General features: G+C 39.6%; 1 protein-coding gene across 3 annotated transcripts in view; it reads left to right on the forward strand.

The window, feature by feature from the left end:
• The first annotated feature begins 3,015 nt into the window (after positions 1-3,015).
• MCMDC2 (minichromosome maintenance domain containing 2) overlaps positions 3,016-21,809 on the forward strand; it is a 52,747-nt gene continuing 33,953 nt past the window's right edge. The window contains exons 1-9 of one of the 3 annotated variants that reach the window (XM_005563459.5): positions 3,016-3,079; positions 6,300-6,492; positions 6,584-6,714; positions 6,789-6,848; positions 9,572-9,767; positions 10,808-10,930; positions 11,049-11,153; positions 13,049-13,174; positions 15,959-16,196. In XM_005563459.5, coding sequence (XP_005563516.2) covers positions 6,399-6,492; positions 6,584-6,714; positions 6,789-6,848; positions 9,572-9,767; positions 10,808-10,930; positions 11,049-11,153; positions 13,049-13,174; positions 15,959-16,196 — 1,073 coding nt within the window. In that variant the 5' untranslated portion in view covers positions 3,016-3,079; positions 6,300-6,398. Of the gene's footprint in view, positions 3,080-6,299; positions 6,493-6,583; positions 6,715-6,788; positions 6,849-9,571; positions 9,768-10,807; positions 10,931-11,048; positions 11,154-13,048; positions 13,175-15,958; positions 16,197-21,809 lie in introns of those variants that run through there. The other 2 variants (XM_073998876.1, XM_073998877.1) reach the window with 2 other exon arrangements.

Consider the following 21,809-nt stretch of genomic DNA (forward strand, 5'->3'; position numbering starts at 1 on the left):
GTGCAGATATTTTATAGGATGTATTAAATACATAAAAATCTATTAGAAGATTTTGCTGGACTTGGTTGATATAAAACTATTACTCTGGTGCAGAAATGAACAATGTTATGCTATGAACTGATTAAAATTAAAACTTTAAAATATCCGGATGCAGTGGCTCATACCTGTAATCCCACCACTTTGGGAGGCTGAGGCAGGCAGTTCACCTGAGGTCAGGAGTTCAAGACCAGCCTGGCCAACATAGTGAAACCCCAACTTTACTAGAAATTCAAAAATTAGCCAGGCGTGGTGGCATGTGCCTGTAATCCCAGCTACCTGGGAGGCTGAGGCACGAAAATTGCTTGGACCCAGGAGGCAGAGATCATGCCACTGCACTCCAACCTGGGCAACACAGCGTGACTCCATCTCAAAAAAACTTTAAAATATATAGATACCTTCTAGAAGAATTTATTCTACTTTAAAATGCAATGGCCATCACCAGACCATAGCCTATTCCCATATAAAATTGTAGTTTTTATCACAGAATTGTAGTGCAAGACAATTTGAACATCCTCCTTGTTGTTGTAAATGGATTTCTACTCCTAAAACATATTTTATCTCACAACTAAAATAGATTATATTCTCCCAAACTCTGAGATGTTTTGCCACCCCTATTATATATGAAAAGGGATGAACGCAATTACTTTTTCATGGTAAATGATCCAACCCAATGCAATGGAACAGAGTTGATAACTGTATCAAGGACACTAAAGGTCCAGGCTGGGCGCGGTGGCTCATGCCTGTAATCCCAGCACTTCGGGAGACTGAGGTGGATGATTGCTTGAGCCCAGGAGTTTGAGACCAGCATGGGAAACAAAATGAGACCCCTGTCTCTACAAAAAAAAATTTAAAAGTTTGCCAGGCACGGTTGTAGTCTCAGCTACTTGGGAGGCTGAGGTGAGAGGATCACTTGAGCCAGGAGATTGAGACTGCAGTGAGCCCTGATTGGGCCCCTGCACCCCAGTCCTGTGACAGAGGTAGACCTTGTCTCAAAAAAAAAAAAAAAAGTGGGGGGACCGGGCGTGGTGGCTCACGCCTGTAATCCCAGCACTTTGGGAGGCCGAGACGGGCGGATTACGAGGTCAGGAGATCGAGATCAACCTGGCTAACGGTGAAACCCCGTCTCTACTAAAAATGCAAAAAATTAGCCGGGCGTGGTGGCGGGCGCCTGTAGTCCCAGTTACTCCGGAGGCTGAGGCAGGAGAATGGCGTGAACCCGGGAGGCGGAGCTTGGAGTGAGCCGAGATCGCACCACCTCGGTGCACTCCAGCCTGGGCGACTGAGCAAGACTTGTCTCAAAAAAAAAAAAAAAAAGGAATACTAATGGTGGAGAAGCAGGCACAATTTAAGGGTTTGGGGTTTTTTGGTAACAGTTTCATTAAGTTTGTGGTTTTTTTTTTTTTTGTTTTTTGTTTGTTTGTTTGTTTTTGAGACTAGGTCTGGCTCTATCGCCTAGGTTGGAGTGCAGTGGTGTGATATCTGCTCACTGCAACTTCTGCCTCCCGGGTTCAAGTAATTCTCCTGCCTGCTAATAGTATTAATCCCGAGTAGCTGGGATTACAAGTGCGCACCACCACACCTGGTTAATTTTTGTATTTTTAGTAGAGATGGGGTTTCACCATGTTGTCCAGGCTGGTGTCCAACTCCCGACTTCAAGTGATCCACCCACCTTGGCCTCCCAAAGTGCTGGAATTATAGGCGTGAGCCACCGCACCTGGCCAACTTCAGTAATATTTAATTTAAGTACTGTACAATTCATCGATTTAAAATATACAGTTAACTGGCTTTCAGTAGATTCAGAGTTGTGCAACTATCACCACAATCAATTTTAGATCATTTCCATCACTTCTAAAAAAAAAACCCATGTGAATTCATGAACAACAAAAAAATATGGTACACACACAATGGAATATTATTCAGCCTTAAAAAGGAAGAAACTAACATGCTACAACATGGATGAAACTGGAAGAAGTTCGGCAAAGTGAAATAAGCCCATCACAAATGGACAAATACTGTATGATTCTATTTACATGAGGTACCTGGAGTAGCCGAATTCAAGGAGGCAAAAAATGATGGTTGCCAGGGGATGAGGAAGAGAAGAATGGGGAGTTATTTAATGTATATGGAGTTTCAGTTTGGGACAATGAAAACGGTTCTACAGATAGTGGTGATGAGTGCACAGTGTGAACGTAGGTAGTGTAACTGTACACTTTAGGATGTTTAAAATTGTTTATTTTATGTATATTTCACCACAATTTAAAAAGAACAAGAAATCCCATAAGCATTAGCAATCATTCTGCATTCTCAACCAATCTCTGGGAAACCACAAATTTGCTTTCTCTCTTTATAGATTCGCCTATTCTGGACATCTCATATAAACGAAATTACACAACATATGGCCTTTTGTATCTGACTTCTTCCACTTTACATAGTGTTTGCCAGGTTCATCCATGTTGCAGCATGTATTAGTGTCTCATCCCGTTTTATGGCCAAAACCATTCCATTGTATGGCTACACCACAGTTATCCATTGATCGGTGATGGGCATTCATATTTCCACTTTGGGGCTACTGTGAATAATACTATGAACATTCGTGTAGAAGTTTCTGTGTGAACATATGTTTTCAATTATCTTGGGTGTATTTATAAATACCTAGGACTTGAACTGCTGGATCATAGGGTAACTTTATGTTGAGTCGTTTGAGGGAATACTGGAATGTCTTCCAAAGTGACTAGACATTTTGCATTCCCTGAAGCTGGGTTTTGAATTTTTTAAACATCAACACCATTGGCCTGAGATAACAAAAACCAAACGTAGCCCTATCTTTTCTTTGCTTCGCTGGGAGGGAGTAAGAGTGAAGAAGTTAAAACGTAGGGAAAGAAGCCCGGCTAGTTCCCCTGCTGACTGGAGAGCGCGGGCGGTCCCGGCAAGCCCCGCGCAAGCCGCCCACAGCTGGTATATGGGCGCATGCGCGCTAGAGCTCCGCTCCGCCCACGCCGCAGGCGGCAAGCAACCGCTGCCGCGCTCGGTGGGAGTCAAGGTGGGTGAAAAGCACTACAGCGCTGGGGTCCCCCTAACTCGAGGTCGCCGCTGTCACTGGGAGGGGACCTCATGAGTCTGGACTCGCTTTCATCCGCTTTGGTGTGAAGCGTTTTCCTGCCATCTTCCCCTCACCAGTTCATCCGGGTGCTGACAGGGCACGGAGAGAAGACAGAATCCGCGTGCAGCAACACTCGGTGTTCGTTAGACTAAGGGAAGACAGGGAATTAGAATTTTATCCCTGTTCTCTCACTTAACGCTTTTCCACAGGCTTCTATGTCTTTTCCCGACTTAATCTGCTTCCGTGAAAACGCGTCCACTCCCCAGGGCCTCCGCTTTACGCACTGACACCCAGACTTAGCTGTAACTCTTTTGATGCTACCGAAAGCCAGGCCCTGATTTGTGGCCCGTTCCTGCTTACATCTATCAGGGAATCCCAAGGGTCCTCAAAGTCAGAATATCTCAAGGGAACTTTTCCTCATGTCCTTACGCTTCTCCTTGGGCTCCGTATTTCTATTAGAGCAGCAGCATCCACCCATACACATATTAAAACCCCACAGCTTTCGATTACCCTTCTCCGTATTGTAGACTGATCACCAGGTCCAGTGTGCAATCTTTAAAATTCTGGAATCGATCTCACCCATTCTATTTCGTTCCTAATGCCCTGAATCAGGTCATCCATTTTGTAGGAATATATCCCAATAGGTAGAAACTGATTATCAGCTCTCCCGCTATTCCAACCTACTTTCTACATTGGCAGCAGGCACAGGTTTCCAAAATAAAAATCTGACTATGGGCTAGGCCTAGTGGCTCATACCTGTAATCCCAGCACTTTAGGAGGACGAGACAGCTACCCACGAGTTGGAGACCAGCCTGGGCAACATAGTAAGACCCCATCTCTATAACAAAATTAAAAATTATCTGGATGTGGTGGCGCATGCCTGTAGTCCCAGGCAGAGAAGGGAGGATAGCTTGAGCCCGGTAGGTAAAGGCTGCGGCAAGCTGAGATCACACCACTGCACTCCAACCTGGGCAACATAGTGAGACCCTGTCACACACAAAAAAAGTCTGACTATAATACTCCCCACCCTTAAAAAAAAACTTTGATGGCTTCTCTTTGCCTGTATAATCTTCAAAAGCGTGCATAATCTGGCCTCACCCAACCATTTAATTACCAATAGTCTCCCTTCATTTCACCCCAGAAACCTAATGTTCTAGTGCAGCAAAGATGTGATGTTCTGAACACAACACACATTTTGAGATCATTGTACCTATGGCCACAGAGAAATAAACGCTAAAGTTTCACTTCTATGTTGTAGTGAAAAAGACAGTCTCAATTAGTTTTCTTTGGAAAGTAGCCGAACTCCACGTAATGGGTGTGTGGATCCAGTAGTGTAAAACTGATAGTGGGGGTGGGAGGTGACCTCTATCTCTGAAACTCTTTCTCTTCACCTCTCCTCCAATTAGTGAAATAGTCATCTATCAAATGTCACCTTAAAGCAGAATTCATAGCTTCTTCTCTATGACCCCACCGTCTTCAATGAAAATGTCTTAATAGAAAATGTTATGACACATATACAAGGATGACCCCAAATTTTGTGAAATATTTCGTATATGTTGTTCCTTTCATGCTACCTGGTATATTCATATTTCTATTACAGCACTTAAATTGCCATGTAACTGTTTACATATATGTCTTCTCTCACTGAACTCTTTCTGAAGGATAGGGACCACGTTTTACTCATCTTAGTATCCTTAGTGCCTAGGACAATCTAGTATCCAACCTATAGTAGTAGCCAAATAAATATTTGGTAATGAGGCCGGGTGCGGTGGCTCACACCTGTAATCCCAGCACTTTGGGAGGCCAAGGCGGGCAGATCACTTGAGGTCAGGAGTTCGAGACCAACCTGGCCAACATGGTGAAACCCGTCTCCACTAAAAATACAAAAATTAGCTGGGCCAGGTGACACGTGGCTGTAATCCCAACTACTTGTGAGACTGAAGCAAGAGAATCGTTTGAACCCAAGGGGTGGAGATTGGAGTGAGCCAACATGGTACCTGCCACTGCACTCCAGCCCAGGCGACAGAGTGAGACTCCATCTCACAAAAACAGACAAACAAACAAACAAAAAAACTGGTAATGAGTGAATAATGTATTAGTCATTATTTCTGACTTCTCTATCTCTGCCTAGCAACTTCTTGAAAGGCAGGATCCAATCTTAATCATTTTATTTTTAGCACCTATTAATCATTTTATTTCTAGCACCTGTTACAACTACTGACATATATTGTTTCCGGTTAGTATTTGCTGTCTTTCAATGAATTTCACATATTCCATTCTTTACTCATTACTGTGGTTTAATGTTTTATGTTGGTCACTAACATAAGATTTAAAATTGGAGGGGACTTTAATCATCTGATACAACACTTTCGTTTCCTGCGGATTAAGATACTGAGCCAAGAGAGGTCAGATGATTTCCCCATAGCAATCAGGAAATGCTGGATCTAGAACCAAGTTCTCAGGTTTCCCAGGTTAATACTCATTCTACTATATTTTGTTACTTAGATTGAATTTATAAAACAACTTTTACCAGTTTCATTTTTTAAACAACACCTGCAAAGGACCCTCATCATCAGATATTGTTTATCTCAAACATTTTTGGGAGCACCTCTGTTAAGAGACATTTGAGGTTCCTGTTTTTAAGTTTTCAGTCTTGTGAAGGATCTCATAACAATCTGGATAAAAATGTTATTTGGGCTGGGTGCAGTGGCTCACACCTGTAATCCCAGCACTTTGGGAGGCTGAGGCCGGCGGATCATGAGGTCAGGAGATCGAGACCATCCTGGCTAACACAATGAAACCCCGTCTCTACTAAAAATACAAAAAATTAGCCAGGTGTAGTGGCACACACCTGTAGTCCCAGCTACTTGGGAGGCTAAGGCAGGAGAATCGCTTGAATCTGGGAGGCAGAGGTTGCAGTGAACTGAGATCACGCCACTGCACTACAGCCTGGGTGACAGAGCGAGACTCCATCTCAAAAAAAAAAAAAAAAAAGAAAGAAAAAAAAAGTTATTTGGCAAAAGAAAGCAACGTTTTGTTTTTCTTTGGGTAGGAATGTTTTTAAGTTGGAAGTTTTGCCTAGTTTTAGTTCACTGTCAACTTTAATAATTTGTGAAGTCTTATTAGAGATTTTCAAAAATAAAATTAATTTTATTTCTAGGTTTTCACATCCCTTCTATGAGTTTCGCCATCTGTAGCTTTTACCAACAATTGTGGTTTAATCAATTAGAAATAGAGACGAGTCATTAACCAGGAGAAAATGTCAAATCTAAAAATGAAAGAGGCGGCCCTCATCTATCTTGACAGAAGTGGAGGCCTCCAAAAGTTTATAGATGATTGCAAGTACTACAATGGTACGTTCAGCAAAAGTGAGTAATTTTTAAAACTTTCAAATAAACTCCTACACATAGCTATCCTGACTTTTACATTTGTATATTTTCACAGATTCAAAACAAAGCTATGCTGTCTATCGATTCAAAATTTTAATAAATCCCTCTGATGTTGTTGAATTAGATGCTGAGCTTGGAAATCACATTTTACACCAACCTTTAAAAGCAGCTGAAGTTTTTCAATCAGTAAGTCAAAAAAAGAAATAATTTTGTGCCACACGGAATTTTTGGTAACTTTTTTTGTTTGTTTGAAATCACAGGTCTGTTTTATTGCTGTTAAGACTCTCTCATTAATTGGACAATTGCAGACTGAAACACAAGTAAGTTTTAGTTAAATTTAACTGAGCAATCTCAGGTACAAATTCACATGATGACTGTAAAAAGGTATTTTTATATTCATAGACTTTTTTTTAAAAAGGATAGTACATGTTTTTCAAAGTTCAATAGAATATCTTACATATGCATCTTTATTTCTCATATTATCCCTTATAACATTAAACACTTTTTTTTTTTTTGAGATGGAGTCTCGCTCTGTCACCAGGCTGGAGTGCAGTGGTGCAATCTCGGCTCACTGCAGCCTCTGCCTCCTAGGTTCAAACAATTCTTCTGCCTCAGCCTCCCGAGTAGCTGGGTTTACAGGTGCCCGCCACCACGCTCAGCTAATATTTTTATTTTTAGTGAAGACGCGGTTTCACCATGTTGGCCAGGCTGGTCTCAAACTCCTGACCCCATGATCCGCCCACATTGGCCTCCTGAAGTGCTGGGATTACGGGTGTGAGCAACCACGCCTGGCCAACATTAAACACTTGTATAATAAAACTTTTCAAACATACCCAAAAGTAAAGGGAATAATACAGTGAACCTTCATGTATCTACCACTCAACTCAGATTCAATATTATAATATTTTTTCATACCTGCATCATGAATTTTTTTTCTGAAATATTTTAAAGCAAATCCCAGGCATTCTATTATTTTATCTCTACATACTTTAGTATCAACCTGTAAAAATTATGGACATTTTTCTTTTTTCTTTTTTTGAGAAGGAGTTTCACTCTTGTTGCCCAGCCTGGAGTGCAATGGCGCTATCTCGACTAACTACAACCTGCACCTCCCGGGTTCAAGCAATTCTCCTGCCTCAGCCTCCCAAGTAGCTGGGATTACAGGCATATGCCACCACGCCTGACTAATTTTGTATTTTTAGTGGAGACGGGGTTTCTCCATGTTGGTCAGACTGGTCTCGAACTCCCAACCTCAGGTGATCCACCCGCCTCGGCCTCCCAAAGTGCTGGCATTACAGGCATGAGCCACCATGCCCGGCTGTGGACATTTTTGTTATGTAACCAGAATGTTATCACCCCTACACAAGTAACAATAATTCCTTGATATTATCTAAAGTCCAGTTTACATTTAAATTTGCCCAATTGTTTCAAGAATATCTTACAGTAGGTTTGTTCCAAATCAGGACCAAAACAAAGTTCACACATTATAATTTGTTCTTACATCTCACTAAGTCTCTTTCAGTCTAGAGCCATTTCCTCTCCCTCCCTTTTTAGACCATTAACTTTTTGAAGAAACTAATTGTCCTATGTTATATAATCTTGATTTATCTAATTGCTTCCTTGTAGGGCTATTTTATTTCCCTAACCTCATATTTCTAAAATAGAAGTTAACTGTAAAAGCTTTTTAGATTCAGATTCAAATCACTTGACAAGAATACATAATAGTTAGTGTAATGTATTACATATTGTGCTATATCAGGAGGATATAGTATCTATTGTTGCACTTTTAACAGTGTCACAATTGATTAATGGGTTCCTGTGATGTCATTCCCTTCTCTCCATTATACAGTTTCTCGTCAACTTTCACCTAATGGTTTTAGCAGCCATTGATGTTCATTGCCTAGAATTCGTTATTTCATTAGGAGTTGCAAAATTGCAATTTTTCTAGTTTTAGCGTTCTTTCTGAATTAGCTGAAATTCTTCTGTAAGACTAATTTTCTCTCATCAGCTAGTTAGTTACTCTGAAATATAATTTGTGCAGGAAAGGCAGGGTAAATGATTCTTTGCCTTTATAAAGAGTAATGAGTTGAAATCTAGCAGCCTCCAATAATGACCAATTTTTTTGGGGGGGTTCCTTTTTTAAATATGAGGAACTCATGAACTTTTAAATATATACAATATGTTTCAGTGAGTCTCTGTCATTCCTTTTGATGCTCATATTATCCTACCTTTTGTCATTGGGGGTCCCTTCAAGGTTGCTCCTATGTCTTTTTGACACAGGCCATTTGTTAGAAGATACCCCAAGTTCATCTGTTATATTTTCTATCCTAGGCCTGAAATCAGCCATTTCCCCCAAGGAATCCTGATTCCTTTTAGTGAGAAAAGATACTTAACAAGAGATCACAATCTGGGCACTAGGCATGCTTCTTTGCTACTTGGCTGACTTTTTTTTTTTTTTTTTTTTTTTTTTTTGAGACGGAGTCTCGCTCTGTCGCCCAGGCTGGAGTGCAGTGGCACAGTCTTGGCTCACTGCAAGCTCCACCTCCCGGGTTCACACCATTCTCCTGCCTCAGCCTCCCAAGTAGCTGGGATTACAGGGGCCCGCCACCATGCCTGGCTAATTTTTTGTATTTTTAGTAGAGACAGGGTTTCACCGTGTTAGCCAGGATGGTCTCTATCTCCTGACCTCATGATCTACCAGCCTTGGCCTCCCAAAGTGCTGGGATTACAGGCGTGAGCTACCGCACCTGGCCCTGGTTGACATTGCTTTTTAAGTCTTTTCAGTGGATATGGTCAGAAATTGTGTATATTTAAGGAAAAATTTAAAGTTCATAATGCTATTTTCAATTAAAATATTAGATTACAGGATTTTTACTTCTTTAACTTTATACTTGAATATCATTTCTCTAAGGCTTAAAATTTCGATTCCTAAGAACATTAACATATCATTACTTGACTTACTCTATAATATACTTACTATATTGTAATACAAGTCAAATTGGATTTTCAATTTTCATTAATACCATTTTTATGTTCTTATTAGATTAATATAGTGCTGAAATTAACACATTTACCTCCCCTGCCAAGTTATGGTCTTGATCTGTGTGAATTTCCACTTGATTATACATCTCAGAGATTTTATATGATGCAAGGAATTGTGATTGCAATGACAACTGTAACCAAGTATACACAAGGTGCAAGATTTCTTTGTTCAGATGAAGCATGCCCTCTTTCAAAAGGTAAATATTAAAAAGGCAAATCAAAGCATTAAGCAATTGGCTAGGCATGGTGGCTCACACCTGTAATCCCTTCACTTTGGGAAGCTGAGGAGGGAGGATCACCTGATCTCAGCAGTTTGAGACCAGCGCAACATGGAGAAACCTCATCTCTACAAAAAATACAAAAATTAGCCCAGCATAGTGGCACATGCCTGTAGTCCCAGCTATTCAAGAGACTGAGTTGGGAGGATTGCTTGGGCCAGGGAGGTCGAGGCTTCAGTGAGCTGTGTTCATGCCACTGTACTCCAGCCTGGATGACAAAGAGAGACCCTGTCTAAAAAAATAAATAAATAAATAAATTGAACAATGTATTGTTTAATCCTAAATCATATTTACAATTAGTTATAAAACACTCACAAAATAGAAAAAATTTAAATAAAAATTTTATATCTCCTAATGTTTATATATTTACTTTGCATAATCTTGAAATGCATTTTTTCTCCTTTTCTCTGCCACCCCCATCTTAACAAGTGCACCTATATTGCTGAAGTACTTGCTCTTCTCACACATTATTTCATGACGTTGTGAATGAAACATTTAATGTCCTCTCTCAACCCTTTGGCTTAACCTCAGTTTAGTCCTTCTCCAGGACTTCAAAATTATCCCCGCCACCTCTCACTGGGGTTGATTGACCCTCCTGTCTTCTCTCTGAACACTCTGCAAATGAATACCACAGGTGGAAATTACCTGTTTCTCACTGCCACATATAGAAATTGTGTGCTTAGGCATCCATATTGCCAGTGCCTTAGCACAATGCCTTGCAAAAACAGCTGTTAACTGTTAATTGAACTACCCTGAACTCAAAGTGCAAAACTGAATTAATTCCATTTTGAATTAGACTAATTTTAAAGGACTGAAATAGCTACAATCTGTTAGTGTCAGTAATAAAAGAAAAAAGAAAATGTAAAATTAAAAAATTAAAAAATAACAACAATAACAAAAGAAACAAAATAGATAGCTAAATCTGAAAGCAAATGTATCTTACCACTGTTTTCTTTCAGGATTTCAGTATATAAGAGTGCATGTGCCTGGTGCTACAGAATCTGCAACGATAAGAAATGACTTTTTGTGTAATCTCTGTGCATCTTCACTTCAAGAAGACAGAAAATTTAGAGTACTTGGTGGTAATATGCATTTACATTTTGTAATTACAATTTTTAAAGTAGTGTCTGATATTTCAATATGGAAATTAAATTAAATATATATTCTAATATCTAATTCTTTTTTGCTCTTTGCTTTAAGATAAACAAATAGTTGAAATAATTGCCACAAAGGGACTTCATGCTTTTCAAGGACATTCTAACAACCAGCCATTTAGGTTTCAATCTGTTACAATTTTCCTAAGAGGTAAGTGAATTCTGTTTGAACTCAAAATAAATTGCTATAAGTATGTAACTGGCTGGGCACAGGGGCTGCCTCATGCCTGTAATCCCAACACTTTGGGAGGCTGAGGTGGGAGGATCACTTGAGGCCAGGAGTTTGAGACCAGCTTAAGCAATATAGTGAGACCCCATCTCTATAAAAAATTTAAAAATAAAAAATTAGCTAGATGTGGTGGCATATGTCTGTAGTCCTAGGTACCTGGGAAGCTAAGGTGGGAGGGTGGGAGGATCGCCTAAGCCCAGGAGTTGGAGGCTGCAGTGAGCCATGATGGTGCCACGGCACTCCAGTCTGGGCAACCGAGACCGTGTCTCTAAAAAAATAAAAAAACACTGGCCAGTGCAGGCGCAGTGGCTCAAGCCTGTAATCCCAGCACTTTGAGAGGCTTAGGATGGTTGATCACCTGAGGTCAGGAGTTCAAGACCAGCCTGGCCAACGTGGTGAAACCCCATCTCTACTAAAAATACAAAAATTAGCCAGGCTTGGTGACGGACACCTGTAATCTCAGCTACTCAGGGTGCTGAGGCAGGAGAATCGCTTGAACCCGGGAAGCAGAGGCTGCAGTGAGCCAATATCGTGCCACTGCACACCAGCCTGGGCGACAGAGTGGGACTCCATCTCAGAAAAAAAGCCATTGACTTGTTTATGCTTATAAATTATAAATGGTATTTCTATATCTTAAGAATCACAAGTCTTCTAATTCTTGAGTGTTTTAAAAGAGTCATATTTAGTTAATATATCAATTATTCATTCAGTCATACAACACTCACTTAAAATGATATTAGGACCGACTGTGTCCCAAGCACTGAGCTAAGTCCCAGGGCCACAGTTGTTTTAAGACAATGGGATCTCCTATTATTCTATGTGTGTGTCTTACATAAATATTGGAGTTATTGTTCAGCTCTCTGGGGCTAGAGAGAAAAGAAAAAAAAAGGAAGACCACTCTGATCACAGATAAGTTAACCCTTGCTCCTTCCTGTAAACCTTTCTTTCACAGCTTTACAACCAACCAACTTCTAACTGTGGCATGGAGGATCAAAATTTTTCGTGTGTTTTTTAAAATAAATTTTGAACTCATGCAAAGTGTTGCCCAAACTCTAGGTATGAGAGAGGAACCTAGTATAATATAAGAGGGTAGACTTTGTAGGTAGGCAAACCTAAATGTGAATTTCAGCTCTGCTTCTTACTAGTTATTTAGCTTTGTGCAAGCCATGTAACCTCTCGGTTTTTTCATATATAAAACACAGATAAGAATATCTTACAGGCTGAGCATGGTGGTTTACACCTGTAATCCCAACACTTTAGGACGCTGAGGCAGGAGGATTGCTTGAACCCTAGAATTTGAGGTTACAGTGAGCTGATTGTGCCACTGCACTACAGCCTGGGCAACAGAGCGAGACTTTGTCTCAAAAACAAACAAAAAAACACATATTTTATAAGTTAAATAATGTTTTTACAAGTACTTACATGTATTGTAGACAGTAAAATTATTTTCCTCTCAAATAAAATTATCACTTATAAGGTCATTTTTATTAACATTCCTTTTCATTGAATGGAAAAATGTTTCATCTTATATGGAATAATTTTATTTTCTTTTGACCATGTTATAGAAGAGTGTCTAGTTGCTATATCACATGCTTCTTGAAGTTAAATTCATCATTGCAAATAAGAATCAAAATTTATCAGCAATAAAATTGCATCAGTTTATATTATTAGTGTCACTTTATGTGGATATTATGCTAAACAAAAATACTCCTAACTCAACTACTGAATTGTTACTAGTTCTGGATCTTTGAACCATATGTTCATGTACAAAGTTCATTTAGTGAATATGCATTTTCTTCTGTTTTTAATAATTTTAGATGAATCAGTGAATAAAATGAATATAGGAAATGAATATAAAATTATTGGAATTCCAACCTGTGTAAAAACTTCACAAACTGCTGTCTGTATAGAAGCAAATAGCATAACTTTTTGTAATTCAAAAGGTAAGGAAAATTTTAGTATTATATATTAACAAATATTTAAATTTAAATCTATTTGTTCCGCAGATAAATATTGTTTGCCTATGTGCTAGGCATTCTTTTAAGCACTAAGAATACAGTTGTAAACAGGACAGTCAAGGTTTCTGCTCTTAAATCATATGGCAGACAGTCAATAAACATGTAAAGTAGCAAAAGACAATTTCAGATAATAAGTACATGAAGGAAATAAAACAGGATAATGTTGTGGAAACTTTCTAGCATGCAGGACTCCTTTCTTTGGGCTAAGCCTTATTTTAATTTTTAAAATAATTAATAATGAGAAAAATGTTTCAGGATTAGAGATTAGTCAAAGGATTTTTCTATACCACTAGCCAAGGCAATTCTGGGTTAACTGTTGTGGTCTGAGAAGGAGAGCTCAATAAAGTAGCATCCTTGGCTGGGCGCTGTGGCTCACACCTGTAATCCCAGCACTTTGGGAGGCCAAGATGGGTGGCTCACGAGGTCAGGAGTTCAAGACCAGCCTGGCCAAGATGGTGAGACCCCATCTCTACTAAAAATACAGAAGTAGCTGGGCACAGTGGCAGGTGCCTGTAATCCCAGCTACTTGGGAGGCTGAGGCAGGAGAATCGGTTGAACCTGGGTGACAGAGATTGCAGTAAGGCAATATTGGACCACTGCACTCCAGCCTGGGTGATAGAATGAGATTCCGTCTAAAAAAAAAAAAAAAAAAGCATCCTTTTATTCAACTGAATTCTGAACCAAATCAAGAAATAAGATAAAGGCAGATGAGGACCAAAATATCACCTTTATTACTGATAATTTCCTTTAACAACTCCAACATGCGTTAGCATTATGTAAACAAAAGTGGAGAGCAGACCTATTCTTTCAACTTGGCTCACAAGTATCTAAATATAGAAAAGGCTGGTTAAATCTTGAATAGAGTTGGACTTTTTTGTAATCTGTATGTTCCCTGAATGGGCTATATATATTCAAAATGATCCCTAAATGCAGAAGGACCTGAGGAACCAAAGCAGGCAGACAAGTCCAGCTTGTCATTATAGGATGGTTTTACTGGGGAACTTAAGGACAGAAGCATGATCTTGGGCAGCCGCAAGACAGGTGGATCTCCATGCTATTACCCCAGACCCAGGAATTATATAGGGAAGGAGTACACACGCTTCCGAGGGATTGGATAGGAATTGATCTAAGGACAGGATTTACAGTAAGTATTAATTATCAAGGTTGATTGATCTAAGGGCAGGATTTATGGTAAGTATGTGCTCTTGCTTGAGGAACAATAGATCAACTGGCAATTTCCCAGCATTCACAGATCTGGGGTTTACCAGAAGTCAACGTGGTAGATTAGCTTCCAAGATGAAGTTTCTTTTCTTTCTCTTTTTCTTTCTTTTTTTTTTTTTGAGACGGAGTCTTGCTCTGTCGCCCAGGCTGGGGTACAGTGACGCTATCTTGGCTCACTGCAACCTCCACCTCCCGGGTTCAAGGGATTCTCCTGCCTCAGCCTCCTGAGTGGCTGGGATTACAGGTGCTCACCACCACGCCCAGCTAATTTTTGTATTTTTAGTAGAAACGGGGTTTCACCATGTTGACGAGGCTGGTCTCGAACTCCTGACCTGATCTGCCCACCTCGGCCTCCCAAAGTGCTGCAATTACAGGCATGAGCCACCACGCCCAGCCCAGGATGAAGTTTCTTTAGCTTCCATACTGTGGGTAATCATCAGTAGTAATAGACACCCAAGTTGAATTTAAATGCAAGTAGATTCTAAATACTTCTACTTTCTTGAAGAGAAAAGCTTCTTAAAAGAACAAAAATGTTAAAGAAAGAAAGCACTGATGGATTATAGAGGGTTTAGTGATCTTTTAAATATTTTCTGCTAAGTGTTTTAAAATTTATTGATTTGGTAGCAGAACATGACTTTTCTGTAGATGGAGAGTGTGCTTTCTTATGCTGAACTCCAGAATGAGACATATTTAACTACCCAAATGTGGCAAGAGCTGAACTAAAGTAGGCCTCTCTTAGTCCATGGGCATGTATGAGTTAGAGGAAATCATTGCTTTTTGATGGCAGCCCAGAAAGAAGGAGAATGGGACTAGGTTATACATGCACAGCTGTTCCACCCACATTACCAATTGGATAAATCACTCATTCCTTTTAGGAGGTGGAGAGTGAGAGGATGGAGAAGATCTAGAATTTTACAGTATACTACAGTACAGTGCTTTCAAAGTAGTGGAATGTAAATCTTTCTGTTTAACAGCAACATTCAAATATTTCCCATTCTGCTTATTATTCCTCTTTGAAGGTGATACATAGAAATATAGGAGCAAACACAGCAATGCAGGCACTCCATGAACTGGTTTGCTCTCATAGATCTTAAAAGGAGAAGAATGAGGGATTTGCCTGCAACCCACAGCCAATCTATGTGGACACAAAGGGTGACTTCTTCCTTGTATTACATTCCCTGAGGTAGAAATGGTAAACTAGCATGACCTCGAATCATAATTTAATATCATTCTAAGAATTTAAAGGCCAAGCATGGTGGCTCAGGCCTGTAATCATAGCCCTTTGGGAGGCCAAAGCAGGGGAATCAGTTGAGGCCAGGGGTTCAAGAGCAGCCTGGGAAACATAACAAGATCCTGTCTCTAAAAAAAAAGAATATGGTATTATTAGAACTATAATTTGATAACATTTTATATAAAGGGAGTCAAATATCTATAATGTTGCCTTGTTTTAAAACCCTTTCTAATATATATGTTAATATTTACTTTCAGTTCCTTCAGGAATTAGTGACAATTTCAGGTGTCTCCTCTCCTTAACTTCCAGCTCATGCTGGAAGTTTACAGCAATTCTTGCCAATATCTTTGCATCACAAATTACCCCTCCTGGGACTTACAATTTGCTCAAGCTCTGTTTGTTGATGAGTCTAGTACAGACAACTGACCGTAACAAGGAACTAGAAGATTGCCTGGATATTTTAATTATAACAAGTGATACTCTACTCATAGACAGGTAAATACATGACATGAATTTTTACAAATATTAATTGGTCACAGATTTGCATACATCCTTTCCATGAGCATTATTACAAGAAGAATATTTAGAATTTTTCTGAGCCAGTATAAGTACTTAAATCAATCTTTATCAATAAAATTCAAAACCTTTGAAAGATAAATTGATAAGTGCTAAGTCGAATTACTCCAATTTTCAAACTATTTCCTCACTCAGACCTTTGTAAATAATTGCATCCTTCCCAGCCTTCCTTTCCCCTTATCCCTAGCTCTGTATGCTGTTTCTGTACTTTGTTTTGAATAATCTTCCCCCTAAGGAACAAACTAACCATTTTCTTATTTTTCTTCAATATTCCATCAATAATATTGACTCACTGCATCCAAATAAGCCTGTCAGAAGTGCCATAATTACTGTTTGGGGGGAATATCATCCTAACTTTGGAGTAAGCCTCTACTTAGCATTTTGTGGCTCCCCACTAGCAAGTACCCTTTCCTTAAAAAGTTGCTTAAATATTCACAAAGCTAGGAATAAACTCCTTATTTAGTATCTTGTATGCAGTTTCAAAGCAAAAAATAAATTTACAAAATGAATTTAAAATAGAAAAAAATAAAATTCAAATTAACAGTAATTTAATTGAACAGATTATGTTTTGCTAAAATTAAATTGCCACTGGTGATGTAAATATGGTACCAAATGCCCAGATTGTACCACTTTATTCTTCTACTGACAGAATATGAGAGTATTTGTTTCCTCACAGCCTCACCAACTCTGGGTATTATCAAACTTATATTTTTGTTATCATTATTTTTTGAGACAGGGTCTCACTCTGTCACCCAGGCTGGAATGCAGTAGCATGATCATGACTCACAACAGTGTCAACCTCCTGGGCTCAAGTGAACCTCCATCCTCAGCCTCCTGAGTAGCTATGACTACAGGTGCACACCACTACAGTGGGCTAATTTTTTAATTTTTTATATAAGCAAAGTCTCCCTATGTTGCTAAGGCTGAACTCCTGGGCTCAAGCAATCCTCTCACCTCATTATACACTTTAAAATTTTGCAATCTGGGCTTGGCGTGGTGGCTCAGGCCTGTAATCCCAGCACTTTGGGAGGCCGAGGCAGGTGGATCATGAGGTCAGGAGATCGAGACCATCCTGGCTAACATGGTGAAACCCCATCTCTACTAAAAATACAAAAAACTAGCCAGGCGTGGTGGCACGCACCTGTAGTCCCAGCTACTCAGGAGGCTGAGGCAGGAGAATTGCTAGAACCCAGGAGGCGGAGGTTGCAATGAGCTGAGATCACACCACTGCACTCCAGCCTGGGCGGCAGAGACTCTGTCTCAAAAAAAAAAAAAAAAAAAAAAAAATTGCCATCTGATAGGTGGAAAATTGTATTTTATTTTAATTTGCATTTATTTAATTGGAAATAATTTTGGCATCATATAAAACTTACTAAACATGTATTATTTTTCTATGAACCACCCATTCTTTTTTTTTTTTTTTTTTTTTTTTTTTTGAGACGGAGTCTCACTCTGTCACCCAGGCTGGAGTGCAGTGGCCGGATCTCAGCTCACTGCAAGCTCCACCTCCCGGGTTCACGCCATTCTCCTGCCTCAGCCTCCCGAGTAGCTGGGACTACAGGCGCCTGCCACCTCGCCCGGCTAAGTTTTTGTATTTTTAGTAGAGACGGGGTTTCACTGTGTTCGCCAGGATGGTCTCGATCTCCTGACCTCGTGATCCGCCCGTCTCGGCCTCCCAAAGTGCTGGGATTACAGGCTTGAGCCACCGCGCCCGGCCGAACCGCCCATTCTTGATCGTTGTTTTTATTATGTTGTTTTTATTATTGATTTGTAATGCATGTAAATTAAGGTCTTTCTCTCTTTTTCTGTTTGCCATTAATCTTTTGACATTTTTAAATGATATTTGGGGCTCTGTGATTGGTTTGTTTTTTCTTTTTAGGTAAAATTTACACACAGTGAAATAATCAGATCTTATTATAGAACATTTCTATCACCCCAGAAATTTCCCTCCTTCCCTCTTCCAATCAGTTCCTATCTTCACTGGTGATTTCTGTCACCATAGATTAATTTTCCTGTTCTTGAACTTCAGATAATGAAATCATACAGTGCATCCTCTTTTGGGTCTACTCTCTCTTACTCAACAAAATATTTTTGAATTGATCCAGTTGTGTACATTAGTAGTTCATTGTTTCTGTTGATGAGTAGCATTTCATTATATGAATGTACCAAAATTTGTTTATCTGTTCTCATAGTGGAAGTCATTTGGTTTTGCATGTTTTGACTATTACTAATAAAGCTGCTGTAAACATTCTTGCACAAGCCTTTTTGTGGACATGTATTTTCATTATCTTGGGTAAATACCTAGGAGTGGAATTGCTGGGTCATAAGGTAGATGTATAACTTTTTTTTTTGAGATGGAGTTTCACTCTTGTTGCCCAGGCTGGAGTGCAATGGCACAATGTCGGCTCACTGCAACCTCCTTCTCCCAGGTTCAAGCAATTTCCCTGTCTCAGCCTCCCTAGTAGCTGGGATTACAGGCACGTGCCATCACACCTGGCTAATTTTTGTATTTTCAGTAAAGATGGGTTTCACCACATTGGCCCGGCTGGTCTCGAACTCCTGACCTCAGGTAATCCACCCACCTCAGCCTCCCAAAGTGCTGGGATTACAGGCATGAGCCACTGTGCCTGGCCTATAATTTTATAAGAAACTGCCAGTTGGCTGGGCGCAGTGGCTCATGCCTGTAATCCCTGCACTTTGGGAGGCTGAGGCAGGCAGATCACCTGAGGTCAGGAATTTGAAACCAACCTCGCCAATGTGGGGAAACCCCATCTCTACTAAAAATACAAAAATTATTTGGGTATGGTGGCATGTACCTGTAGAACTGGCTACCCTTGGGAAGTTGAGACATGAAAACTGTTTGAACCCAGGAGGTGGAGGTTGCAGTGAGTCGAGACAGTGCCACTGCACTCTAGCTTGGGCAACAGAGCAAGACTCAGAAAGAAAGAAAGAGAGAAAGAGAGAGAGAAAGAAAAGAGAGAGAGAAAGAGAGAGAGAGAACGAGAGAACAAGAGAAAGAAAAGAAAGAGAGAAAGAAAAAGAAAGGAAGGAAGGAAGGGAGGGAGGAAGGAAGGACGGAAGGAAGGAAGGAAGGAAGGAAGGAAGGAAGGAAGGAAGGAAGGAAGGAAGGAAGGAAGGAAGGAAAAGAAAAGAAATTGCCAGTTTTCCAAAGTGGTTGTACCATTTTACATTCCTGCCAACAATGTAAAGAGTTCCTCTTGTTTCCATCTTCACCAACATTTGGTGTTGTGAGCCCTTTTCATTTTAGCCATACTAGTGGAAATGAAATGATATGTCATTGTTCTAATTTGCGTTTCCAAGATGACTATTGATTTGAACTCTTTTTCATGTGCTTATTGGCCACTCGTATATCTCTTTTTATGAAGTGTCTGTTTTTATAAAGTGTTTGTTCATTTTTTAGTTTAGTTGTTCTGGATGCATGTCCTTTGCCAAATATATGTATTATAAAATTTTTCTCCAGGTATAAAGCTTTTTAAAAATTGTCTAAAGGTATCTTTGATGAGCAGACTTTCTAGTTTTGATGAAATTCAATTTATTATTTACTTTTATGCTTAGTGTTTTCTTACTTCTGTTTAAGAAATCCTTGTCTGGCTGGGCACGGTGGCTCATGTTTATAATCCCAGCACTTTGGGAGGCTGAGGTGGGCGGATCACCTGAGGTCAGGAGTTCGAGGCCAGCTGGCCAACATGGTGAAACCCTGTCTCCACTAAAAAAAAAAAAAAAAAAAAAAATTAGTGGGGCATAGTGGTGCGCACCTGTAATCTCATCTACTGGGGAGGCTGAGGCAGGAGAATCATTTGAACCCAGGAGGCGGAGGTTACAGTGAGCAGAGATTGTGCCACTGCACTCCAGCCTGGGTAACACAGCGAGACCCTGTCTCAAAAAAAAAGAAAGAAGAAATCTTTGTCTATCCCAAGATCATGAAGTTTTTAAATGTTTTCTTCTAGAAGCATTATAGTTTTAGTTTACTATTTATTTATGTAGAGATAAGTCTTGCTAGGCTGGTCTCAAACTTTCAGGCTCAAGCAATCCTCCTGCCTTAATCTCCCAGAGATTGGTAGGAGGTATGAGTTAAAGTTAATGTTTGTCCTATGCATTTATCCAATTTTTCCACACTAATTGTTGAAAAGATTTTCCTTTCCCCATTAAATTGTTTTGATACCATTGTTCAAATTCAATTGAACTAGGCAGAATCTGGGTATAAAATTGAACTGGATGTAAATCTTTTTGAACTCTCTTTTGTAATACTTTGATCTATTGTTCTATACTTATACCAATACTACACTCCCTTGATTATTGTAGCTTTATGTTCAGTCTTGAAATCAGGTAATGCAACTTTATCCTTCATTTTAAAGATTAAAACAATTTTAGATCCTTTGCATTTTTAAATAAATTTTAGAATCAGTTTATTTTTAGTTTTTGAGACAGGGTCACAGTCTGTTGCCCAAGTTTGAGTGCAGTGGCACAGTCATGACTCATTGCAGCCTCAAACTCTTGGGTTCAAGTGATCCTCCCACCTCAGCCTGCTGAGTAGCTGGGAACAGAGGCATGCACCACCACATCTGGTTAACTTTTTAGTTTTTTGTAGAGATGAACTCTTGCCATATTGCCTAGACTGGTCTTGCACTCTCAGGCTCAAGCAATCCTCCTGCCTTGGCCTCCCAAAGTGCTGGGATTGCAGATGTGGGTCACTGTGCCCAGCCAAATCAGTATGTTAATACCAACCAAAAAGAAGCTTTTGAGTATTTTGATTGGAACTGTATTAAACTTATAAATCAATTTCAGGGAGAATTAACATCTTAATAATATTGAGTCTTCCAATCCATGAATGTGGCATATCTCTCTATTTATTTAGATCTTCTTTAATTTCTCTCAGTGATGTTTTTATAAAGGTCATGCAAATATTTTGTTAAATTGGTTCTAAAAATATTTGATATTTTTGATGCTACTAAAATGGTAGTGTTTTCTTAACTTCATTTTCAATTGTTTACTATGAATATATAGAAATACAATTGATTTTTGTATTTTGACTTTGTATTCTGTGACTTTCTGTGTATCAATAGTTTTAGAAGTTCCTTAGCCAGTTCCAATGTGTAGCCAAATTTGAGGCTCATTGTTCCATATCACTAAGTGCTCAGCCTAGCTGCCTATTAGAATCACCTGAGAGAATTTTTAAAAAATATTTATCACTGTGTCTCACCCCCAGAGTTTCTAATTTAAGTGGTTTTGGGTGGCACTTGGCATTGGAATTTGTTAAATCTCTCCAGGTAAGGTTAGTGCAGGCTGTGGTTGAGAACCACTCCTTATAGGCTTGCAAAGGTTTCTTTCTAAATATCGCTGTCTCATTTTATATATCTTCAAACATCCAAATTCCTTAAAATGGTACATGCGCTAGACATATTTTATACCATCTACCTATCCACATCTCACCCTCTTTTGCATTGCATGTCTATGCCTATGTTTGTATCACCCCCTTTTGTGTCGCACGTCTATGTCTACTCATCATAGTTG

The sequence above is a fragment of the Macaca fascicularis genome, chromosome 8, assembly GCF_037993035.2.
Source record: "Macaca fascicularis isolate 582-1 chromosome 8, T2T-MFA8v1.1".
NCBI classification, from domain to species: Eukaryota; Metazoa; Chordata; class Mammalia; order Primates; family Cercopithecidae; genus Macaca; species Macaca fascicularis.